The sequence below is a fragment of the Neopsephotus bourkii genome, unplaced genomic scaffold (genome assembly GCF_033783945.1).
Source record: "Neopsephotus bourkii isolate Nb327-2 ecotype Australia unplaced genomic scaffold, CSIRO-AGI_Nbou_v1 NB_804, whole genome shotgun sequence".
Lineage (NCBI taxonomy): Eukaryota > Metazoa > Chordata > Aves > Psittaciformes > Psittacidae > Neopsephotus > Neopsephotus bourkii.
In genome coordinates, this window is record NW_026901300.1 from 1276822 (window position 1) to 1299296 (window position 22475).

General features: G+C 46.9%; 2 protein-coding genes across 2 annotated transcripts in view; both read right to left on the reverse strand.

Moving 5' to 3' along the window:
• Window positions 1-22475, reverse strand: part of LOC133213325 (CAP-Gly domain-containing linker protein 2-like) — a 106039-nt gene that overhangs the window by 6425 nt on the left and 77139 nt on the right. The window contains 5 exon segments of the mRNA XM_061355488.1: window positions 161-320; window positions 830-986; window positions 1391-1474; window positions 1927-1949; window positions 1951-1979. Coding sequence (XP_061211472.1) covers window positions 161-320; window positions 830-986; window positions 1391-1474; window positions 1927-1949; window positions 1951-1979 — 453 coding nt within the window.
• LOC133213301 (CAP-Gly domain-containing linker protein 2-like) lies at window positions 6015-14272 on the reverse strand. The gene is made up of 6 exons (XM_061355447.1): window positions 14220-14272; window positions 12023-12236; window positions 10873-11070; window positions 9358-9461; window positions 7211-7271; window positions 6015-6095 (listed from the first exon to the last, which is right to left on the reverse strand). Exons 1-6 carry the CDS (start codon window positions 14270-14272, stop codon window positions 6015-6017), a joined length of 711 nt encoding a protein of 236 aa, XP_061211431.1.

The following is a 22475-nucleotide window of genomic DNA, read 5'->3' on the forward strand; positions in this document are numbered from 1 at the left end:
GGTCCAATCTCACAGGCGCTGTAAACTAAGGTCCCACCAGACACTCAGTAGCACAAAAGCAAGCATGACGACTTGGAGTAAGGGTGAAGACTATCCCCAGTAGCAGCACAGAGCCCTCCAGCCTGCAAGCTAAGGCCAGGAGGGGTTTTGGTGTCCTCACCAGCACAACCAGTTTCTCTCGCAGCCCCTTGATGTCATCTTTGAGTTTCTGCTCCTTCAACCGCCACTCAGCTTTGTGCACTTCCCGGCTCAGGTCCCGTTCCAGCCCAGGCAAGTGCCGGTTTGCCTCCAGCAACAATGCTCTCAGCTCATTCAGGCTCCTGGAAGAAGCAGAATGGAAAGGTGAGGACATTTCCGGAGCTCACACACAGCTGGTGTCCTGCTCTGCTCCCTCCCACCTTTGCTACAGATCCAAAGAAAGGCCAGTGAGCAAACGTGACTTAAATCCCATCACTTCAGGGGCTTCAGATCTCCTGTCCTCCCCACTGTGACAGCTTTAGAGACTGGGACTTGCCCAAGGAACTGTATTTCAGAGTAGGGCAGCAGCCAGCTTAGTTGGCATGAAGATGACTTCATTCAGCATCTACATGTGCACTGAACTGTCTTGCAGCTCCTGGCAAGCAGTGAAAGGGCAGCCCTTTGATAATTCACAGCTCCTAATTTTAACCAAATTCCCACAATAAGCATCTCTAAAGAACAGGAAAGTTGGGGGCTGGACTTCAATGATTCAATGTCCAGGTTTCTTTTGGTGGTAAATTACAGCACCTTGAATGAACACACACATGGGGCCCCCTGTCTCCAGCTCTGTCCTTCAGGCCTGGACACTGACCTTTCCTTCTTGCGTAGCTCCTGGCTAATGAGGACCAGTTGCCCCAAAGCATCATATGTTTTCTTGGTCAAGGCTTCCAGTTCACTTTCCAGACGTTTCTTTTCTTTTAACACCGTATCAGCCTTCTTTTCTGCTGTTTTGCATTTGTTTTCCAAAGCTATGAGAAGCAGAGGGGAACGTCTCAGTCCTTTACTTGCATTCCTGCTTTTTGCCTTTTCCCAATTACCACTCATAAGATGTGGTTAGCTCTGGCCCTAATTAAGGGGAGATCTTGGAAACAACACACCCAGCTCCATTTACCTCTGCCTCTTTTAGTTTCTGACATTCAATAAACCCAAACACTCCCTTCAGAAGACACAAATACCTCTGCAGTGTTTGTGCTCAACTCCTGAAAAGAGACTGGAGCTGCTGAACAAACTCTTACCAACAATCTGCATTAAGACAGGCAGTGTCCTGGTTTACACCAGTCCATCTCAGCACCCAGACCATTGTTCAATACCAGTACAGAGGACAAGCAGGGAAACACCTAGTTCCCACCAGCACCAGATGAGGGAAACTTACCACTTACTTGGGCCCTTAGAGTTTCAGTCTGGGACACCAGTGATGATACCTCTTTGTCTCTTTTGCTCAGCTTGTCTTGGAGGTCTGCAGGAGAACAAAGAGACAAGACAAAGATCAGAAGCTTAGAAAAAGCTCTGTGCAGATCAGGAAGGGATCCAGCACACAGGGCAGGGTGCGACAGGGGCACGGCCGTGATGCCCTCCATTGGCAGAGAAGCATCAGGAGACAGATAACGGGTGTTTCTCACTGCATCTCACTACATCCAGACATTAGAAGGTATGACAGCTGTGAAGCCGTACCAGATAGGTTTAAGAAAGCAACCACAGGGGTAGGAGGAATAAAACATTAATAAACAAGGAAAGGAACTTAGAGCACTTTGTTACCAAACAACAAATGCTGTGCAACAAAATCTGAGAGATGAACCCAGCTTCCTAAGCCACATCCACACAGCCTTCCCTACAACAGAGTTAGAGAAAGGGAAGGCACATGAGTCACTAGAACAGTGTTCCAGGATAAAAAGCAATAAAATTTCATACCTTCCATAGTCTGCTTCATCTTTTTCTTCTGAAATATCATTAGTTGCAATCATCTGAAATAAAAGTAAAATATGAGATGTAAAGAGCCCTTTATTCAAAGATTCAAAGCAAAGTTAACTACAAAGCCTCACTCAAAGCAAAATGTATCCAGTACTTAAATAACCATCTTTTACATCTTTCTGAGAGGGGAAAAAGGCTTTTGAGGAGTCACTCTGGATAGTACTGAAAAAGCTAAATGGTATCACCTGAGATTGCCCCAAACGACATGCAGGTGAGCACAACAGTGAGATTCACCCAGGAGGGTAGACAGAAAGCTTGTGGGCTTTCCCCACAAGCTCTGCTTCCAGCTTTCACACGCTCAGAGTCTGTGCAGAGCAATGCAAGAGCCGCTTTCCTTCCACTACCAGTCTCCTGTGGTTAATCACAGTGCAAGTGCTCTTTAGCATTCAGCTTGAGACCCAGTCAACAAGCTCCTCAACTTCTGAACAATCTAACTGTGCCAAAACTTACGAACACAGTACCAAAATATTAATAATTATTGGAGAATTAATACATTGATAAAAACAATAAAAAGCAAATGTTGGTCCATACAGGAGATGCTGCCCTTCCCCCATCCTCTTTTGTCTATACTGCAATGAAAAGTCAGAGCCTGCAGAGCTCACAGCCAAACTTCCCATTGCAGAGGCCACAATTCAGCCCCTGAAGCCTCTTGACATCCAGCAGCTTTCAGTGGGACCTCAGCACGTGCCCCAGATGAAGCAGTTGATGTGGCCACCACCACCGGAAGCCCTGAGGTCAGTCCCCAAGAGCTTGACTGGGCTCCAGGATACATGCAACAGGAGCAGGAGTACATCCAAAGGGGAAATATGCCTCCTGATGTACTTTTAGTATGGAAAAGCTATGTAACTGCTCTTTGGAAGTGCAGCTGCAATTCCCGCTTGAAGGTCTAGGAAAGACCATCACAAGACATGTTTGAAATACTTACATAGTTAACACTGCAGTTACATTAAAAGACATTTAACAATAGAATTTGCCCTGTGACACTCATGCACCCATGCATTTCTTCCCACATTTTCCTGATTCTAAACCAACACATAGTTGAAATCATTATTGCAACACTCCCTGGTTCTAATCTGGTATCAATATCCCCCAGAGCCCTCTCATTTATCTAAAGGGCTCTGAAACAAGCCTCCAGCTTTTAACATTCATTCCCAGGTCAATATTGCCTATAATATATGATTCAGTCAGCTGATCGGAACTAGCCCAGCTAGAGCCGCAGTCGGCACGCTTCAGTGGCTGCGAGGTTCAACTGAGATTAGGAAAATCAGAGGGGATAGCTCACAGGCATCGCGATTCCCGACATCTCCAGACCATCAGACACTCTCCACCATCTTTACCAAGTCTTAGGAAACAGGAGAGGTGCCTGAAGACTGGAGGAAAGCAAATGTCACTCCCGTCTTCAAAAAGGGCAAGAAGGAGGACCCGGGTAACTATAGACCAATCAGCCTCACCTCCATCCCTGGGAAAGTGATGGAACACCTTATCCTTGGTGCCACCTTAAGGCATATCAAGGATAAGAGTGTTATGAGGGGCAGTCAACACGGCTTCACCAAGGGGAAGTCATGCTTGACCAATCTCATAGCCTTTTATGAGGAAATAACACGGTGGATGGATGATGGCAGAGCGGTGGATGTGGTCTACCTTGACTTCAGCAAAGTGTTTGACACAGTCTCCCACAGCATCCTCACAGCTAAATTGAGGAAGTGTGGTCTGGATGATCGGGTAGTGAGGTGGACTGTGAACTGGCTGAAGGAGAGAAGCCAGAGAGTTGTAGTCTATGGGGCGGAGTCTAGTTGGAGGCCTGTATCTAGTGGAGTGCCTCAAGGGTCGGTACTGGGACCAGTATTATTTAATATATTCATCAATGATTTAGATGAGGGAATTGAGTGTACTATCAGCAAGTTTGCTGATGACACTAAGCTGGGAGGAGTGGCCGACACGCCAGAAGGCTGTGCTGCCATTCAGCGAGACCTGGACAGGCTGGAGAGTTGGGCGGGGAATAACTTGATGAAATATAACAAGGGAAAGTGTAGAGTCCTGCATCTGGGCAGGAACAACCCCAGGTTCCAGTATAGGTTGGGGAACCACCTGTTAGAGAGCAGTGTAGGGGAGAGGGACCTGGGGGTCCTAGTGGATGTGCCCTTGTGGCCAAGAGGCCAATGGCATCCTGGGGTGTATTAGAAGGGGGGTGGTTAGTAGGTCGAGAGAGGTCCTCCTTCCCCTCTACTCAGCTCACCTACAGATGAGGTGAGACCTCATCTGGAATATTGTGTCCAGTTCTGGGCCCCTCAGTTCAAGAAAAACAGGGACCTGCTGGAGAGAGTCCAGTGCAGGGCAACTAAGATGATTAAGGGAGTGGAGCATCTCCCTTATGAGGAAAGACTGAGGGAGCTGGGTCTCTATAGTTTGGAGGAGATTGAGGGGTGACCTTATTAGTGCATATAAATATATAAAGGGGGAGTGTCACGAGGATGGAGCCAGGCTCTTCTCAGTGGCAAACAATGATAGGACAAGGGGCAATGGGTACAAACTGGAACACAAGAGGTTCCACTTAAACTTGAGAAGAAACTTCTCAGTGAGGGTGACGGAACACTGGAACAGGCTGCCCAGGGAGGTTGTGGAGTCTCCTTCTCTGGAGACATTCAAAACCCGCCTGGACACGTTCCTGTGGAACCTTATCTAGGTGTTCCTGCTCCGGCAGGGGGATTGGACTAGATGATCTTTTGAGGCCCCTTCCAATCTCTAACATACTGTGATACTGTGATACCTTTCTTAAAAGAGCAGGAGCTCTCACCAAGCAGACACCCCAGAGCATAACCTTGGCTTGCAGTCAGAGGCTCTTCGTCTACGAGATCAACTGCTGTCTGCCAACAAGGAGCATCAGAAGGAGAGCAGCCAGCTAAAGGAGAAGTATGAGAAGATGTTAAAGAAGTACCAGCAGGAGATCGAGAAGCTGAAATCTGTCAATGAGAAGTACTCACAGGAAATCGTTGACCTAAAGCATAAAGTTCAGCAAGCCACTAATGAGAACATGGGGCTTATGGACAACTGGAAGTCCAAGTTGGACACGTTAGCTTCAGACCACCAGAAGTCTCTGGAGGACCTGAAAGCCACACTGAACACAGGCCCTGACACCCAGCACAAGGAGATTGTGGAACTGAAGGCAGTGGTGGAGAGTATAAAGATGGAGCACCAGCTTGAGTTGGAGAACCTTAAAGCAAAGCATGACATTGAGACAGCTGTTCATATAAAGGAGAAAGAGAGTCTCAAACTGAAGTTGCAAGAGGCTGTGGATGAAATGGAAAAAAGCAACAGCAACTGGAAAATGCAACTGGAAACAAAAAACAGTCAGCACCTTCTTGAGCTCCAGGATGTGAAGGACAAGTGTCGAGATGCTGAACTGAGGGTGCTTGAACTGGAGAAACTTCATGGTGAATATACGGATCAGACAGAAGCAATAGCTTTCTTAAAAGAGCAGATTTCTTTGGCTGAGAAGAAGATGTTGGACTATGAAACGTTACAGAAAACAGAAGCCCAGAGCAAACAGGAGATCCACAGATTGCAGGAGAAAGTGCTTGTTTTAGAGAACAAGCTGCAGTCCATGGAGGCCCTGCATCCTTCTCAGCATGCAAATGTATGACTTCTGGGTCATTTTGCTTGTTTATCATCACCTTTAGTAACCCTTCCTAAGATTAAGCCTCAGGTGCTACCTTATATGGTTTTCTGAGGCTTTAATGCCTCAAAGTATGTGAATGTTTTTACCTTCCATTGATAGTGATTTTTCTGCACTGCATCTCCATGCTGAAGGTGTCTTCCCACTCTGGAAAACCAGTACAGTGGCACAGTTGTTTAAGAGAAGTACAAGTGGGCCACATCTGGGCTTAGAGGCACACGGCTACTCCAGCAGAGGAATAGGGTTATTGTGGTTGTGAGGGATGGGCTCTCATCCTAAGCAAGCACTGTTCTGAGCTGAAAAAGCATCATTTCTGCAATACTGCTGTTGTCTTCCATGTAGTAGCCTTAATGTATCATTGAGCAATGGCCCTTAGGGAGATAGGTGGAGGGGAGGGTGAAAGAAGAGCCATTGCATGCTCCAACTGCGTCTGAGTCTGGTCATACAGAAGGAGAAAAGAACAGTGGAAATGGGAAAAGGGCAGGGGAGAGAGAGAAAGAGAGGGAAAGAGAAGGCTGCAACATCATCTTCAGTGTACAAGACAAGGAAAGGCAGTTCACAACAGAAGGAGAATAAAGATCCAAATAAGCAGGAAAAATCCAAACAGAAAATGGTCATTACAGGATTTTACATGGTACTCGTAGTGGCTGTGTGCAAGAAAATTGAACCTATCGTGGGAAACCATCCCTCCACTAACAAAGGTATGCCATCAGTACACTGCTTATTTATACCTTGCCAAACACATTATTCTGCTTTTAGATAAAGAGGAGAGGCTTATGCCACAACGGTCAAAGCCATAGCAACATATTCTATTGCCTAGTTTTCCCATTTTCCTGGGCTTTTACTGATATGCCCTACGGAGAAGCACAGGAACAGGTCCCCCGACATTTCTGGCTGTTACTAACCTAGCACTCTAGCTAAAGTCCTTTGATTTGCACGTACAGAGCAAAGCCTTGCTTTCACAGAAGTATCTTTTCCATTTCTCCCCCACAGTAAAGCCTCCTACTCAAGGGCAAATTCCCAACATCACTTCCAGATTGCACAATGTTCACTGCCACAGCATCACTCCAAGCATACCCTTCAAATGAATGGGTATCCTAGTGTCAAACCTCACACTTATGGGCAGAGGACTCCACACAGGGATACCACAGGTCAAATCATACACAGCACTTCAGCTGGAATAGAATAACATCTGACAGGGACAGTGACTAAGCAGTCAGTTCATTTCTACAGTGGAAAAACGTATGTTGAAATGCGTTCAGATACAGTCAGAATTAACATGGCTTGGCAACTCCTGGTGACACTTAAAGCCAAGTTGGCTGCACGTGATTAATTCTAGGCAGCTTGCAGCATTATTAGTCATTGGCAACATACCAAAGAACAATCTTCACAGTTTATACCACGGTGTTCACAGCACATCCAAAGCCATCAGTAAAGATAAAATATTGTTTGGAGTTAGCAAAAGGTGGCAGAAGTCAATCAAGCGAGTCCCCACGTACAATTTGAGGTTCTGACCCCACATTCAAGGGGTGTCAAGGTGTTAGGAATTACCTCCAGATCCCCCTTTGTAATGGATTCTTCTTCCACACGGAACTGCAGGTCCTCCACTTTCCTGAGGAGGGGAGAGAACACAAAAGAGAAATCAGTAACACCTAGATCAGCAACCTCTTTCTAAGCAGCCACTGCACATGGGCCTCCCCTACACATCAGAAGCCTGAGAGAAGAGGGAAATAGACAATCTTTGTACACAAACAGCTTAGAAGCAGCTAAACAGCAAGACCCATGGAGCTAAACAGTAATAAGTTTTCCACATAGCAAACATTTGCCTTGTAAGGTACACACTCACAGATGTGCTGCTTCTGCTGCACCCCCTCTCAGCAGGCACAACTGCTATTCACTGACACTAGGATCCTGAAAACATGAAAACCACAACCAGGTTTCACTGGTTTACACGGACGTTGTTATCCTGCAGCCGAGCACTGACCCATTCCTGTGCCAATTGCACAGGTCCATACAAATTATTCCAAGGGAATCAGCCTCTGCCTCCTTGGTAGAGGGTGGGCAATACCTAACATTTCCAAAGCATGGAAATGGGGAGCTGCCCTGGCAGAAAAGCCTTCACCAGAGCTTGTACAGGCCAGTCATGACTAAACACACATAAACCTACATGAACACACAGAGACATGACTAAGACTCTCTTGTAAAGTCTGAAGAGAAAGTCCAGTAATGATACAAAATAATTCAGTTTTCTTCTAACCTCAGCCCTCTTTGTTCTCTTCACTGATTAAAAAGTAGGCAATAATAAGGATGTTGAGCTGGTAGCCAGATGTAAGGATTCATATCCCGTTACAGATGAAAATTACTGTGAGAGTACATATCTAACTTCATAAACAAGCTTCCTTGTGTAAACCTCCTGTAATTAGAGGAGGCATCTGTTGATATTTAGGAAAGGAGTCAGCTGTCTTGGGTTAAAGGGCCTCCTAGAGCTGGGAAAGTGAGCTACCTAGCAAGAGAACATGAAGACTTATGCACAGAAGAACAATGGATCCTCAGGAGGAGCATTATTCAATTGAACTCAACACTGGTTTCAGTTACTTAATACACAGAAATGTATTTCTATTCCCACTGAAGAGTTTAATTATATATAGACAGCAATTGGACTGCAAGAATGACAAGCAGATCTTTACTCTTACCCAGAGAGAAAATGTATGCATCTTCATGTATATAGGGATGGGGCCTCTGGGATGTGGGGAGGTGATCAATCACACTACAGTAAGTCTGTATTCCAATTTGACTTCCCTTCCTCAGAAGGAATGTCCTTAAGATCTGCATATCCCAAATGGAGGGGAAAGAAGTGGTCCTTAGTAAATCCAGATTGTACAGAAAGGTTAGGGGTCTGGGACAGCCCGAACTGCACAGTTCTCTTTATTATCCAGTACTGTTACCTTATGCTGTATCCTTAGCCAAGGCTTTGTCACTGTCCAAAGCCTTGCCATTAATTAATCCCACCTGTAGTGAGCAACTCCATTTCACAGTGACATGGCCGAGTTTGGTCACGGTTTTAAATCTCAGAGTAACTGATACTACCAGAGCCCTTCGTTCCTTCAGGCAAATAGTGCTGCTTCTCCATGCATTTGGCAGGAAACCATGTTAAATCATGAAACTCATACCCAAGTATGAGCTGCCCTGGCTGTTTGCTTTCTGCCTTTAAATTGCTTTGTAATAGTGGGGTATTAGGTTTAGCTGATCATATCCAAGCAACCTGAGACACAAAAAAGTTAGCTCACTCCAACCCCACGAGATAATACAGCTTTGAGTTTTCTCTAAGAGCTAAACGACATAGGGCTGTACAAGACTAATGGGAAATACTTCACTGTTTGGTTGTCATTAGCAGCAGTTCGTCAGAAAATGGGGGCAGCTACAGTACTGGAAGCACAATCCTACACAAGATTCACATCAGATGTGCAACTGCAGCAGAACCGTTCTAAACCTCCCACTATCTGACACAGTACAACCCTTCCCCACACACAGTGTAGACCGCAGTGGCCAGGAAGGATGAAAACACATATCTGAAGTACTGAAAGACATCCAAAGATGACTTTCCCAGTCACTTTCTTCTCCTTAGATCCAGTGAATGATGCTTTTGGGCAGGAGCCTCATCTCCCCCATGACTTCATACCCATTCACTCCTGTTTTACCTCTTCTCCTCTTCCAGCTGGTTCAACAGTTCAATCTTCTCCTTCTGCATCACACCCACCAGAGTTCGTGCTCGCTGGAGGTTTCCTTCTACCTCCGTGACGTACTGCAGCAAAAAGAGAGCCCTGTGGAAAAACGACGGGAGACAAGTCCATCCTATAATGCAACTGGGCTCGTTTATTGAGCGTTAGGTTACAGGTTATATAGCGTCTATAATGAGCTCATCATTGGTTAATTGCTAACCGTCAGCGCCGCCCCTTTTGTGGTTAACTTCAGCAATTTAGAGCCTCTTTTTACACCTTGTTATTGTAATTAGGGACTTTTCAGCCGGCACAAAGACACAACGACCTTGCCTATGATTGGTTGCCTGGCTATTGCTTACACCTTGCTTTTGTTACTGGCCCACAAGTCGTACCTGCTCTTCATGCCCCCGCTCTCCAAGCCATGTATCAATAAAACTCTCCACAGAGCCCGAGACATAAGTTACAAATTTTAAGCACAGAGTTGGTTAAGAAAGGGTCAGAACAAGAGAAGAGAAGGTTTTGATGATCTGTTTCAGAGGATGCTATGGTAGGAAGGCAGATTTTTCAAAGAGCCCATTATGTAGGGATCAAAATGGAAAAAATTGAGCAATCTTCAGCAGCTGTAAATTTGATCCATGCATCAGTGCCTCTCTGACTTGAACCCTTTGGAGAATCCAGCTCTAAATTAAGAGTTAAGAGCTTGAAGACTCAATAGTTGTGAAAAATCCATCCTGAGGTTACCAGTGCAATTCAGCCCTTGTCATGAAGCAAGAGAGACATTTCAGGGTTGTATTAGTTCATTTGTTACTGCTCACTACTGGAAAATATTAGACATGAAGATGATGTCAGTTGAGGTTGATTTGCCAGTCTCTCCTGCATTTCTGACAGGGAGGCATGACAGCAATCATTGAATAGCCACATCTTGACAAATAGAACAAATACAGCTCCTCTAAGCATTTAAGTGCATAAAGTATCATTTGTACAAAAGTTTGTGCAAAAACCCCCTCACATGATCAGCCCATTTTCCTTATAGGTCTTTTGACTTTATTAATGTGATAAAGACCTCCTCTCTGGTAGGAAAGCAGTGGCATATAACTGAGCTGATGCTCTCAGCAGTGTTTGATAACGTCAAGGGAACACTGCAATGCAGTCACAGCCACAACCAGATTGGGTGACTAAGGGCAACAAGTTTGCCCTCTACTTGCATTTCAGAATTCAAATGTAGTTTGTGTCTGGTGGATCAATATCTGCTGTCTTTCTTCTGGCACAGCCCTTTTCTGCTCCTGGCTTGGGCAGACAGAGCCCATGCGACGCTGGCAGGAGCACAGAATAAGCCTCAGCTCAATTCACCACGTGGGAAGCTGTCACCACTTAAGAAGCAGAAATTAAAAGCCCAGGTTTCATATCAGGAAGCTATACAGCCATAATGTTACCTAAAACTTTCAGAGGATGCCAGATATTTGAGTGCCAGTGATAAAGCGTATCACCCCCTACCTGCTCGTGTTGGGCCTTCATGATGGCAATCTCTTTCTCCACCTCGCAGATGTGGCTGGTGGCTTTGGCAACCTCAGCCCGCTCCAGGTCACGCTCTGCCAGGAGCTGTTCAATGTGCTGCTGCTTCTCCTTCAGTGTCTCCTGGAGAGCTGTGGTGCCAGAGATTTTTCGGGCATATCGAGAAGAGGTCTCTGTCAGCTGGAAAACAAGTTAAAAAGAGACAGGGGTAAACCTATGTCCTTCTCAGGCTGGAATAGCTTGAGGCTCCTGTTAAATCTGGAATGTAGCTCACCTACAGATCCTTTATTACACTGTACAAAGCTGCAGTTCCAGCTCTGGACCCTACAGGTCAGGTTATGTCTGCAAAACATCTGGGCATTGCTTACAAGCTCAGTAGCTCTTCTGCACTGCAGAAGAGGGCAGGACATGGGGTGGAAGTGCATCAGGAAAAGGTATTATTGGAGCATCTGCCTTCTTAAGTACATTTTATTGATGGCCTACACTGGTGCAGTCTCAAACAGCGAGTTCAGCTGTGTAGACTGCTCTCAGCTGTAGACTGCTGTGTGCTACTCAGATCCACTCACAGTAACAGATACTGCACCCTTGTCCCCAGCCAAAATGACTGCAGGTGCTATGCAGCACACACTACCGCAGTCAGCTCTTAATACTGCCTCCTACTCTGGTATTTGCCTGCTTGAGTACTTGCCAAACTACAAGGCATGTGATCCAAGACAGTGTCACCCTTCCAGAGCAAGACACAGCCGTTGCAGGAGCCTTTGCACGGCTGTTTGATAGAGCAATACACTGCTACACGACCATGTTGGACAAGAAGCAATGGCATTTGTCTGCAGGGATCTTATACAAAACCTGCCTTGACAGTGGAGCTGAGATTCCTCCCATCACAGAGCCTGAACTGCTATTTGCAATGATCCCACTTGCTCTGTGTCTGTTACAACTTGTGTCCATGAAGGGAGTCCTATTTGTAAGGTGGGCAACAGTACCCCACACTCCACTCTCCATCTCATTGCTGGTAAAAGAGCAGCTGCCCCACTGCAGCTGCTGAAACAGAACCCCAAGCTTCCTACTTTGTAGAGCTGGGTCACAGAAGAAGTGGATCGAGGCTGTATGGTCTGCAGAAAGAGCCACTTACCAGCCCGCTGCGGCTGGGCCTGCCACCAACAGATGATGCCACAGTGCTGACAGAGCTGATGGAGGAGCTGCTGGGGCTGTGGGTTAAGGCAGACAGTCCCATGGCCATTCGTTGGCTCTTCTTTGCCTTGGCAGGGCTGGTTGATGGGAAACCGATCCGGATCACCTTGTGGATGGGAGCAAAGAGGCCAAACTTGGGAGGACACTGAAAATACCTGTAATACAGGAAATGCACCAAGTCAGAAGTGGTCAAGCATCCAACTCACTCAAGCCTTACAGAACAGCATTACTAAGCAACATTACTAAGCAACATATAACCTCAGTCCTCAGCTAATCTCTTGGTTTTGCTGTGATACTGCTTCCTGTCTGCAAGTGGTTGGATTATTCTCTTTTCCTGCCACTTAGAGTAGTAGCTATCTCTGTGTTTTCACTTGTGGTGCTTAAGCAGAGAAACCCAACATAACTGCCATGCACTAGTTGCTGTGCACTTTGATGAGACGCAAGGAAAGACCCGTCTGTTAGTCTGTTGTAAACCCAGGCTCTGTAACGCCGTGTTACTCGCCAATAAACACCATTTGCCATCCACCACACTGGTGTCCGTGAGCTGATGGCCCCAGCTGCCTGGGATTGGTCGCCGTGCCGTTCCTGAACCAGGTCGCCACGCCAACGAAGGCAACATTCTAGCACTGAAGATGTCTCTCCAATAACTACAAGCAAGTTGACAAACACCCCCTTTTGGATCTGCCTGCCCAGAGGATGTCAGAACAAATATAATGAAAACAGATTTCAAGGTGCATAGTCCAATTGCACAGAGCTACTTGTGAGGCCATCAAGGAGTTTAAAGCCCTCCAAGCACAGCTTATACCTGCCTTCTGTAAAGAACCACGTGCTGCACTGTTTCAGGCCTGTGCTTTTTCAGCTGGCAGTTGTGACCAATACTGGGACAGGACATCAAAAGGGACAAGCTAAGCAAGGAAAGCACTTCTCACTCTTCAGCTTATCCCCACACAAGGTTTGCTAGGACACAGTGGCAGCCCTTTCAGCAAACCTCTCAAAATAGAAGTGTTTCATACAGAACGCCCCTGGTTTTACCTACACATCCTCTGTCAATTCACAGCACTAATGGGGAAGGGTCTCATCTCACTGCAGGCTTCTGCTAGCACCATTTTTTTTCCCCTTCATGGAGAAATAAGAATAAATCACACCTTTTACTCCTGTATGTACATGTAAAGCTTTCAGTGTGCTGAGTAAACTCTGGGAGAGTGTAAGACAGGAATATATGAAGCTGTGTTCTGATCACTGCTGTGAGAGCACAAGGCACTCAGCAGCAGCTGCCTCTACGTTTACACTAGAAGCTCCTACTTAGGTACTTATGCTGGGAAGAGAAAGATGGAAAAGTACAAGTGTGCTTCCAAAGGTTCATACTTGTAAGTACGCCAGATATGATTTAAAGCTTTTTTGGCCTATCTCTGCTAAAACCTAGGTTCAAGGAAGAAAGCTTTAAAAATGAGTTAAAATTATATTTGCAGCTTTATCTTGAATGACTTCCAGTTATTAGTTTCCTTAATATTAAATTTTACAGAAACAGGTATCAGAGTTAAGTTCTACAGAAAACAGCACAGAAACCTCCAGTGATGTGTATTCCAGGGCAGTGATGTTACAAACTTACCAATTCCAAATCCTTAAACATTCTGAAAATTGCTAATGCAAGGGAGCAAGCTTTCCCAGCCTAAACATAACTGCACCTGAATGGGCCAGAAAACACAGCTTTCATGTCTGGGTCCTACCTCCAGCCCTGGAGGCTGCACTGCAGCACGCAGCTCCAGTTAGTCTGTGGTGATTTCTCTCACTAGGGATTCAAAGGGCTGCTTATGGGAAAAGCTTTGTTGATGTTGTTCTCTTTGCTATAGGAAGGAGGGAAAGCATCACAAGAAAAGCTTTCTGGTCCTACACTGTGTCCAGGTGGAAAAGACGATTCCATTTCAGTGACAGATTCTTGGCAAGTGACAGATTTCAGCAGTTCCAGTGAAATTCTTGATCACTCTCATAGGCAAACAGCAATCCCCCTTTTGAGTTTATACAGATTTAGTCTCTTAATATTAATGCAATGATTTACTGCCTTTCTAATACATTTCTTTAGCTGCAAGCTGAATTCAATAGAAGTGTAATTGATCTTAACTTCATTCATAGGAACTTACCATTGCAGGTAAGCTCCTTCCAGTTTCTTTTGTTGAGTTTTCATTACAGACATTGAGCCACAATTCCTTCACCAAGCCACAGGATCCCAACCCCACACACCCTCACATAAACACCTTTAAAATCTGAGGAGCTCTCCCTATCAGCAGGACTCCTACCATGCTGTTCTGGGGCATCTACGAGAGCCACACTCCTCCATCCACAAAACCAACAAGACCACTCAGCTACATCCCCATAGATATTACTATTTTGAGAAGGCTGTTTCCAAACAGCAGAGAAAAGAACTAGCCCTATTAATTTAATACACACATCACCTAATCAGACCAACACTAAATCTGCACAGTAAGAGAGCAGGTCATGTTCCTACTCAAAAGCCATACATCAGCAAGGATGCTAAGCACAGATCAGCTTTAACACTCCCCCAGACAGCCATGCAATCCTCTGCCTCCAGAGCAATGTGGTTTATTTTGTCTTTCAAGCATTAATTACTACCATCTTTTCTACATAATACACCCTCACCATACAGCATTACCTTCTCCCAAAGCCAGAAAGGACACATCTGCTCTTCAACAGCCTGCTAGGGCTGGCAGTACAGTCAGAAGCCAGTATCAGGCTGTCACACTCACATGCCAGCACTCGACCCTCTTGTTGAGCTCCCCATCTTTTGGCAGCCACACAGAAACTTTTCTGGAGAGCCTAGAAAATTCATCCAACTTAGACATGCAGGTTTATTCAGCCTTGATAATCCTCTAATGCTGCTAAAGTCAATACTGTGTTTTGGGAGAAGCCAGCTGGCAGGTTGTATCCGTGCACAGAATGGTGCACGGATACATAGCACAATGCCTGGTAGTACACAGCCACCCCTTCTGCCCATGCCTAGTTTTGACACCATGCTCCACAATCTGAGTATGAAAGACAGCTCAGGCGGATGGCTCCTGCTGCACTAACAAGACTCAGCAGCATCACACTGGAGACCAGAGGATTTCCATCTTATGAGCATCTCAGCCTGACATTAGCATCAGTGCCAGCCTGAGACATGGAAAACGTGTCTGTGTGTCTCAGCCTGGTGCATTAATCTGAGCCACAATCACACCTGCAACTTGCTAAGTGCTCAGAGTAAAGCAAAGAAACTGCATAGGACAACCTGCCTTTTTCATACAATCCCACACTGGTTTGGGTTGGAAGGGACCTTAAAGCTCATTCAGTTCCAACCCCTACCACAGTTTCTCTGTTTCAGGTAAATCACTTATGATTAACTTCTAACAAGCTCATAGTGATCCACCTTCTCCAGCCAGATTCAAGCAGCCTCAGAGCTCCTGGACAGTTCAGGTTCAGACTGAAGTGCTCTGCCTCAGCAACCGGATGCCTTTCTCACACCTTTGGCTCAAGATCATCATCCCAATCTCATCTGAAGTGACACTCTTGACCTTGACCTTCACAACAAAATGTAGCCAGGAACATTTAACAGGTTTGTATTCCAACTGGTGAGCCAGAAAAGCAATACACACTCATTGAAGGACATCCACATGCCTTCCCTGCTAATTACAGTATCACTGGCATCATGATTTACTTAGTTTTCTCATCAAAATGACAAAACTGGATCCAGACCAATATCCCAGCAACGGACAGACAGTGATGCTGATCCTTCCAGACACTGCCTTCATCAAAGTTGCTAATGTATCACTGAAACAATTTACCAAATTAGCACCAGGCCATATCTCAATGCGGCTGCTGCAAGTCAGACTCCCTCCAGCCTGCGTTTGCTCTTTTCCTTATGTCCTCCCTGCTCACCCCACAACAGTCTCTTGCTCCCAGCAAGAACCTTTTAAGAGCTGTCCTCAACCCAGGGCTTGCAGGCAATGCAATGTGTCATTCAGGCCAACATAGACTGCTCCCCATCATGACATGCATGGTCCAGGAGTCAGCAGTGAAACTCTCCTCCTGCTTGCATGTGGGAGGACAAAGGAAAAGGACAGGAGGAAAGGGCAGACAGGTCACCCTTCTTTACTCCTTAGACCTTCATCTGCTTTCAATGTGCAGCACATAAGCTTACTCAACACTATTACTGGATGATACTAACAAGAAATTAAAGCTCACCTTTATTGGACAAGTGCTGCTTGCTCTTGTAGCTGCAGCCTGTATCCAGTGTGTAAAGTGCAACAGCCATCCTTTCCCTTTGTGGAAAAGGAGGTATTTCTCACATACACTCATCCACCCAGACAATGGAAGCCCATTTCCACACAAGCTGAGACAGGTAGAAACTGCGTTTTCCTACCACTCTTGCTCTTCCAAGTACCAATGGCAGATTACTGTATGAGACTTGATTTACAGAGGGTATTTTTTCCAGCAGGTGTGGGTCCAGCCATTACAGATCACATGAAATAATGATCTATACATACAAGGAGTTAATGTGCATACATGTAGAAATGCATGCCACTTCCTGTGTCCCATCTGATAGCCAGTAACAGCATTCAGCAAGCTGGTGGTAAAGTGAAGATCTGGCTTGTGGTCAAGTTTGTCTGTAAATACAACTTACTTCAGGTGGCCATCAGCAGTTTCATCCCATCAGATACTCACCATGTCATCTCTGAACACCAGAACAGGCTCTTAGGATGAAGAAAGAGAAGCTTTTAGGGTAGAGGCAGAAAGATGCAGCCAGGAATTACAGGACAGCCTTTCCTATGTGAAGTTACAGGAAATTTTATAGTTTCTTTTAATCAAACCACTCATCTTTTTGCATCCCCACAGCCTGAGTCAGCATTGCACAGGGATGTCTGACAGCACTGCTGATGCAAGACCTTTCTGCACATTTTATCTTTCAGGCACCATTGAGAAAATAATGTCCTAGGGATGTGGAGTAAGAGGAAAGCCTAGAATTACAGCGTCCCGTCCTGAGCCTGATACAAAGTCCACCCATGGTAATAACACCATTTGCTCCACCACAGGCTACTTACGGTAGAGAACAGCCACTTCCTTCCCACCTTAAGAAAGCAATCACATCTAGGGTGGAATGAGTTCACCTGCTGAGAAAGCCTCCCCAAAGCATGTAAAATACATTTTCTTCAGAAAAAAAAAACAAACAACACAACACAGCAGAGATTCCTCCCAGGCAGAAAATGCTCAACTGCTCCATCACTCTGTTTCCATCCCTTCTTTCCCTGGAGAAAGGCAACAAGCCAGCCTCACATTAACAGCAGCACTCCAGCAATTATCTTACTTTGGGAAGCTCCATTCTTACTAAAGCAAAGGTTAACTGTTCCACATTCACTTGCCAGACTTCAAGAGATCGAGTTCTACAATAGTTGAGTAGGGGTTTTATCTCTTTAATGAAATTTGTGCATCTCTGGGAGAAAATCTGAGTTAGAAAGTGCCAAAAGCAAATACTATCTATTTCTTCTAATGGAAAGCCAAGTCACTTTTTGCAACCGCTAGCGCCAAAAAGGGTCTCAGAACAAACTCACTGAAAAGCAAAAATGTCTTCAAGCTATAATGGACTTGAGTGAAGTTAAATAAAACCACTAGCAGGGAATGAGCACAATGCAGAGCAGCCTTGCAGACCTGGAAGGGACCCCTGCAACCTTGTGCTCCATCCACTGAGCAATAACAGAACACATGTCCTCCCTCACTTGAACAGCCTTTGCTGGATCCCATCTGCCTAAAAGCCATTCTCAAATAAAAGTCTTTCATAAAAGCACAGAGTAATAAAGACAACTAAACCTGTACCGATCCATAGAGGACAAGAGCAAAGATTTACTCAGGGTATTTGAGGCAACTCAGCTTAATCCAAAATTATGGTGTATGCATTCAAGCACCAAACATTGTTAGCTGACATCTCCATTACTGAAAGAAGCCATCTGCCAAGCCAAGCACATGTTACTGAACTTAACAGCAAAATTATTTCTTCTTCTTGTCATTCATTATCTGGTCTTTTCCTGGACCCCTACTAATGCATGCAAACAATTCCCAATGTAAACTGAGCAGTCCTGCTAGAGACAGTGAGATGCTGAGCTCATTCTTGGAGCCATTTATTACACTAACAAATGATAGCACACATTTTATCTTATAACATCTGGGGTGGATAAAATAGCAGGCTGGGAGGGCGGGCTTTTAAGGATGCACCCACACTACAAACAAACAAAATCCCAAACAAAATTACCCCTAAAACTCCCCAAAACAATTCAACAGAAGCTAAAGGGTGAGATACTAGCAGTTTGTATTGCCTGAGTGTTGCCTTCGTTGGCGTGGCGACCTGGTTCAGGAACGGGGGCGACCAATCCCAGGCCGCTCGGGCCATCAGCTCACGGACACCAATGTGGTGGATGGCAAATGGCGTTTATTGGCGAGTAACACGGCGTTATAGAGACTGGGTTTACAACGTCACGTCAGTCTGCTTAGGACCTTGGCTAGGCCCTATTGGCTACTCCGAGGGGGGTCTTATCTTTCCGCACAGCGCGACATCTTCCGACCGCCAGACCCTAACTACCTACATTTCCCCCCTCCCTATGTTTAATTAAATAGGCTAATATAAAAAGTAAAAAAGTAGAAAAGTAGAAAAGGGTACACATATACATATAAAAAATGTTACAGCATGAGGCACTTCAGGTTAGTGGTTAATGACTTCGGGTAAGTGGTTAGTGAGGGGTAATTAAGGTAACGGGTTGTAAGTTGGGGCAAGTTGGGATAAGTGGGGGTAATACTGAGTAGATACATTCTTAAAGTAGTTGGTGGCTTTCTACAAGCATGATGTTAACCTGTTCTAGCCGGCTCTTCACAAATGACACAAGGCGATTCAATATACAGGGTCCAAAGAGTAATACCAGCACGATCATTCTACTTGCCCTATAGTAACAAACCCCAAAATCAAAATCAGACAAAGGCATCGTAGCCCCCTCCCTTGGGGGCTATTTCGCTGTTGCTCGGGGTCCGCTGGTGTGGAGCTCCTGGGTACAGACGCAATGGTTAGAGACTTGTCGTGCTCTCTTGTCACCAGGGCGTACGAGTTACGAGGGCTTTCAATAAACTCACAATTTTCATTAGTTTTATTCTGGAGGTCACCCTGTAAGGGCTAGCCTCTATCGTTGTTCCCATCCCCATCTCCATTCCTGTTTTATATCGAACGGGAGCATATCGTCTCTTCCGAAAACACCATCTATGAGCGTGGAGACCATGGCAGAATTAAGCCCTTTATCTGCAATTGCCTTAACAATTGCTTGTACATCCTTAGGGTTTATTGGCGAGCGCACCCTCTGTCCCCCGCCTGTCACCCACCGGGAATGCTAGTTTGACTGATGGGGCCCAGTCGGCACACGCAATCTTTATTTCCTTCCAGTCCGTCAGAGGGACTTCTTCCCCTCGCCGTTCCTCTTTAGTCCGGACGGGAATGCTTTGGCTCTTGACTTTGTTTACCTCCGTTTCCTCCTCCTCTGAGTGTGAATCGATTGCGAGCCACTCGCCCCAGGCAGTGTCTGACTCAGAGTCGGAAGCCGACTGACCGGTTACCTCAGGTTTCCCGCCCCTTTTCGTCGGGCTCCGGCCCGCCCACTTTTCTTGTGGGCGGGCCGTTCCCTCCCTCTGGGCTCTCCCCGCCCTCCTGGTTCGCCCCGCCCTCTGATTGGCTGTCCGCCCCTTGCTCGCGCGTCCCTCCCCCTTTCGGTTCTCCCTCTCATTCTCCTCCCCCCCCCCTTTACGCGCTCTTGTCAGTTCTAGCACTTCCCCCCTGTTCCCGCCGGGGACATCTTCGCCCCGCCCTCCTTCTCTCCGCTCGGCGCCATTTTGGGGCGCACAGGGCGGCGGGCTAACCCCAATTGCCTCGGACTCCTTCTCCGCGGCGCCCCTGGGCTCCTCGACCAACCCACCCCAAAAGGATTTTGCTCGTTCCTGTCCCTCCGTAGGCGGGTCGGGATTCAGGGACTGGGGAGGCGTGTCGCCTTTCTGCATATCTTTAGGCTCAGTAGAGCCATCACCGTCTGGGGGGTGCAGAGTTTGTGTAGCTGCCCCGACTCCCAATTTCGGGGTAGCCCACGAACAGTTCTTTGCTGCCTTCCAGGTCTCCTGCTCTTGCATGGCCTTGCACAGGGTCTGTATGACTTTCCCCCACGACTTAAGGTATTTCCCACAACCCGAGGACATCGTCTCCTCGGCTAACACTTCAGTGCATTTATCCCACAGCTCAGGGTGGAGAATATCCACTGGCTGGTCAATGACCCCAGTTTGTAAAAGACTTGCAACTGCGAGAGTAAAATCTTTGGGCTTACAATCAATACCCCACTGCTTATGTAACTGAGATATGACCTTCACAAGGGCCTCCGTCCTCCCTGTTGGGCCGGGGGCGTCCTCCCCGCCGGGCTGGTCCAGCTGCTCTGGCCGCCGTTCACCTGTCCAGACGATTCCCAGGTTTCAGCACCACTTGTTGCCTTCGTTGGCATGGCGACCTGGTTCAGGAACGGCAGGGCGACCAACCCCAGGCCGCTCAGGCCATCAGCTCACGGACACCAATGTGGTGGATGGCAAATGGCGTTTATTGGCGAGTAACACGGCGTTATAGAGCCTGGGTTTACAACGTCACGTCCGTCTGCTTACGACCTAGGCTAGGCCCTATTGGCTACTCGGAGGGGGGTCTTATCTTTCCGTACAGCGCGACATCTTCCGATCGCCAGACCCTAACTACCTACAACAGAGACGTGGTGGGACAGCTCACATGACTGGAATATAGTCATGAAGGGCTATGTCCTTTTCAGGAAAGACAGGCCAGCCAGGCGGAGTGGTGGGGTTGCTCTTTATGTGCGAGAGCAGCTACAATGCACTGAGTTCTGTCCAGGGACAGATGATGAGCGAGTTGAGAGACTGTGGGTGAGAATTAAGGGGCAGGCTGGCAGGGGCGATACTGTTGTGGGGGTCTGTTACAGGCCACCGGATCAGGGTGAGGAAGTTGACGAGGCCTTCTACAGGCAGCTGAGAGCGGCCTCACAGTCACAGGCCGTGGTCGTTGTGGGGGATTTTAACTTCCCTGATGTTTGCTGGAAGGACTGCTCGGCAACCCAGCCGCAGTCCAGGAGGATCCTTTAGGGTTCCTTTGGCCTTTTCAAGCAATTGCTAGGGGGAATCCCGTGGGCTAGGCTGCTTGAAGGGAAAGGGGCCCAAGATAGTTGGTTGGCATTCAAGGACTGCTTTTTCTAAGCTCAAGATCAGAGCATCCCGACACGTAGGAAGTCAAGGAAGAGGGCCAGGAGACCTGCGTGGCTAAATAGGGAATTGCTGGGTATGTTCAAGTGGAAGAGGAGAGTTTACAGGTCATGGAAGGAGGGGCTGGCCACTTGGGAGGAATATAAGGCTGCTGCTAGAGGATGTAGGAAAGCAGCTAGGATGACTAAGGCCTCCTTGGAATTAAAGCTGGCGAGAGGGGTCAAGGACAGCAGAAAGAGCTTTTTCAAATACATGGCAGATAAAACTAACACCAGAGGCAATGTAGGCCCGCTGATGAACGGGACGGGTGCCCTGGTGACAGAAGATACAGAGATGGCAGAGTTACTGAATGCCTTCTTTGTCTCTGTCTACTCTGCCGGAGGCAGTCCTGAAGAGCCCTGTACCGCTGAGACCTCAGATGAAGTCAGGTCAACGGAGCGGTCTGCCTTAGTCGATGAGGAATGGGTTAGAGACCAGTTGAGCAATCTGGACATCCATAAATCCATGGGTCCAGATGGGATGCACCCGCGGGTGCTGAGGGAACTGGCTGAGGTCATTGCTAGACCGCTCTCCATCATCTTTACCAAGTCTTGGGAAACGGGAGAGGTGCCTGAGGACTGGAGGAAAGCAAATGTCACTCCCGTCTTCAAAAAGGGCAAGAAGGAGGACCCGGGTAACTATAGACCGGTTAGCCTCACCTCCATTCCTGGGAAAGTGATGGAACACCTTATCCTTGGTGCCATCTTAAGGCATATCAAGGATAAGAGGGTTATGAGGGGCAGTCAACATGGCTTCACCAAGGGGAAGTCGTGCTTGACCAATCTCGTAGCCTTTTATGAGGAAATAACACGGTGGATGGATGATGGCAGAGCGGTGGATGTGGTCTACCTTGACTTCAGCAAAGCGTTTGACACGGTCTCCCACAGCATCCTTGCAGCTAAATTGAGGAAGTGTGGTCTGGATGATCGGGTAGTGAGGTGGACTGTGAACTGGCTGAAGGAGAGAAGCCAGAGAGTTGTAGTCTATGGGGCGGAGTCTAGTTGGAGGCCTGTATCTAGTGGAGTGCCTCAAGGGTC

Excerpts from the sequence above, each read along its gene's own strand:
- LOC133213301 (XM_061355447.1), bottom strand. The coding sequence starts at position 14,272 with ATGTCTGTAATGAAAACTCAACAAAAGAAACTGGAAGGAGCTTACCTG. Across the intron at positions 9,462-10,872 it reads TGAAGGCCCAACACGAGCAG|TACGTCACGGAGGTAGAAGG; the intron begins GTAGGGGGTGAT and ends TTTTTGCTGCAG. Across the intron at positions 6,096-7,210 it reads TTACAAAGGGGGATCTGGAG|ACTCAGACGCAGTTGGAGCA; the intron begins GTAATTCCTAAC and ends CTGTATGACCAG.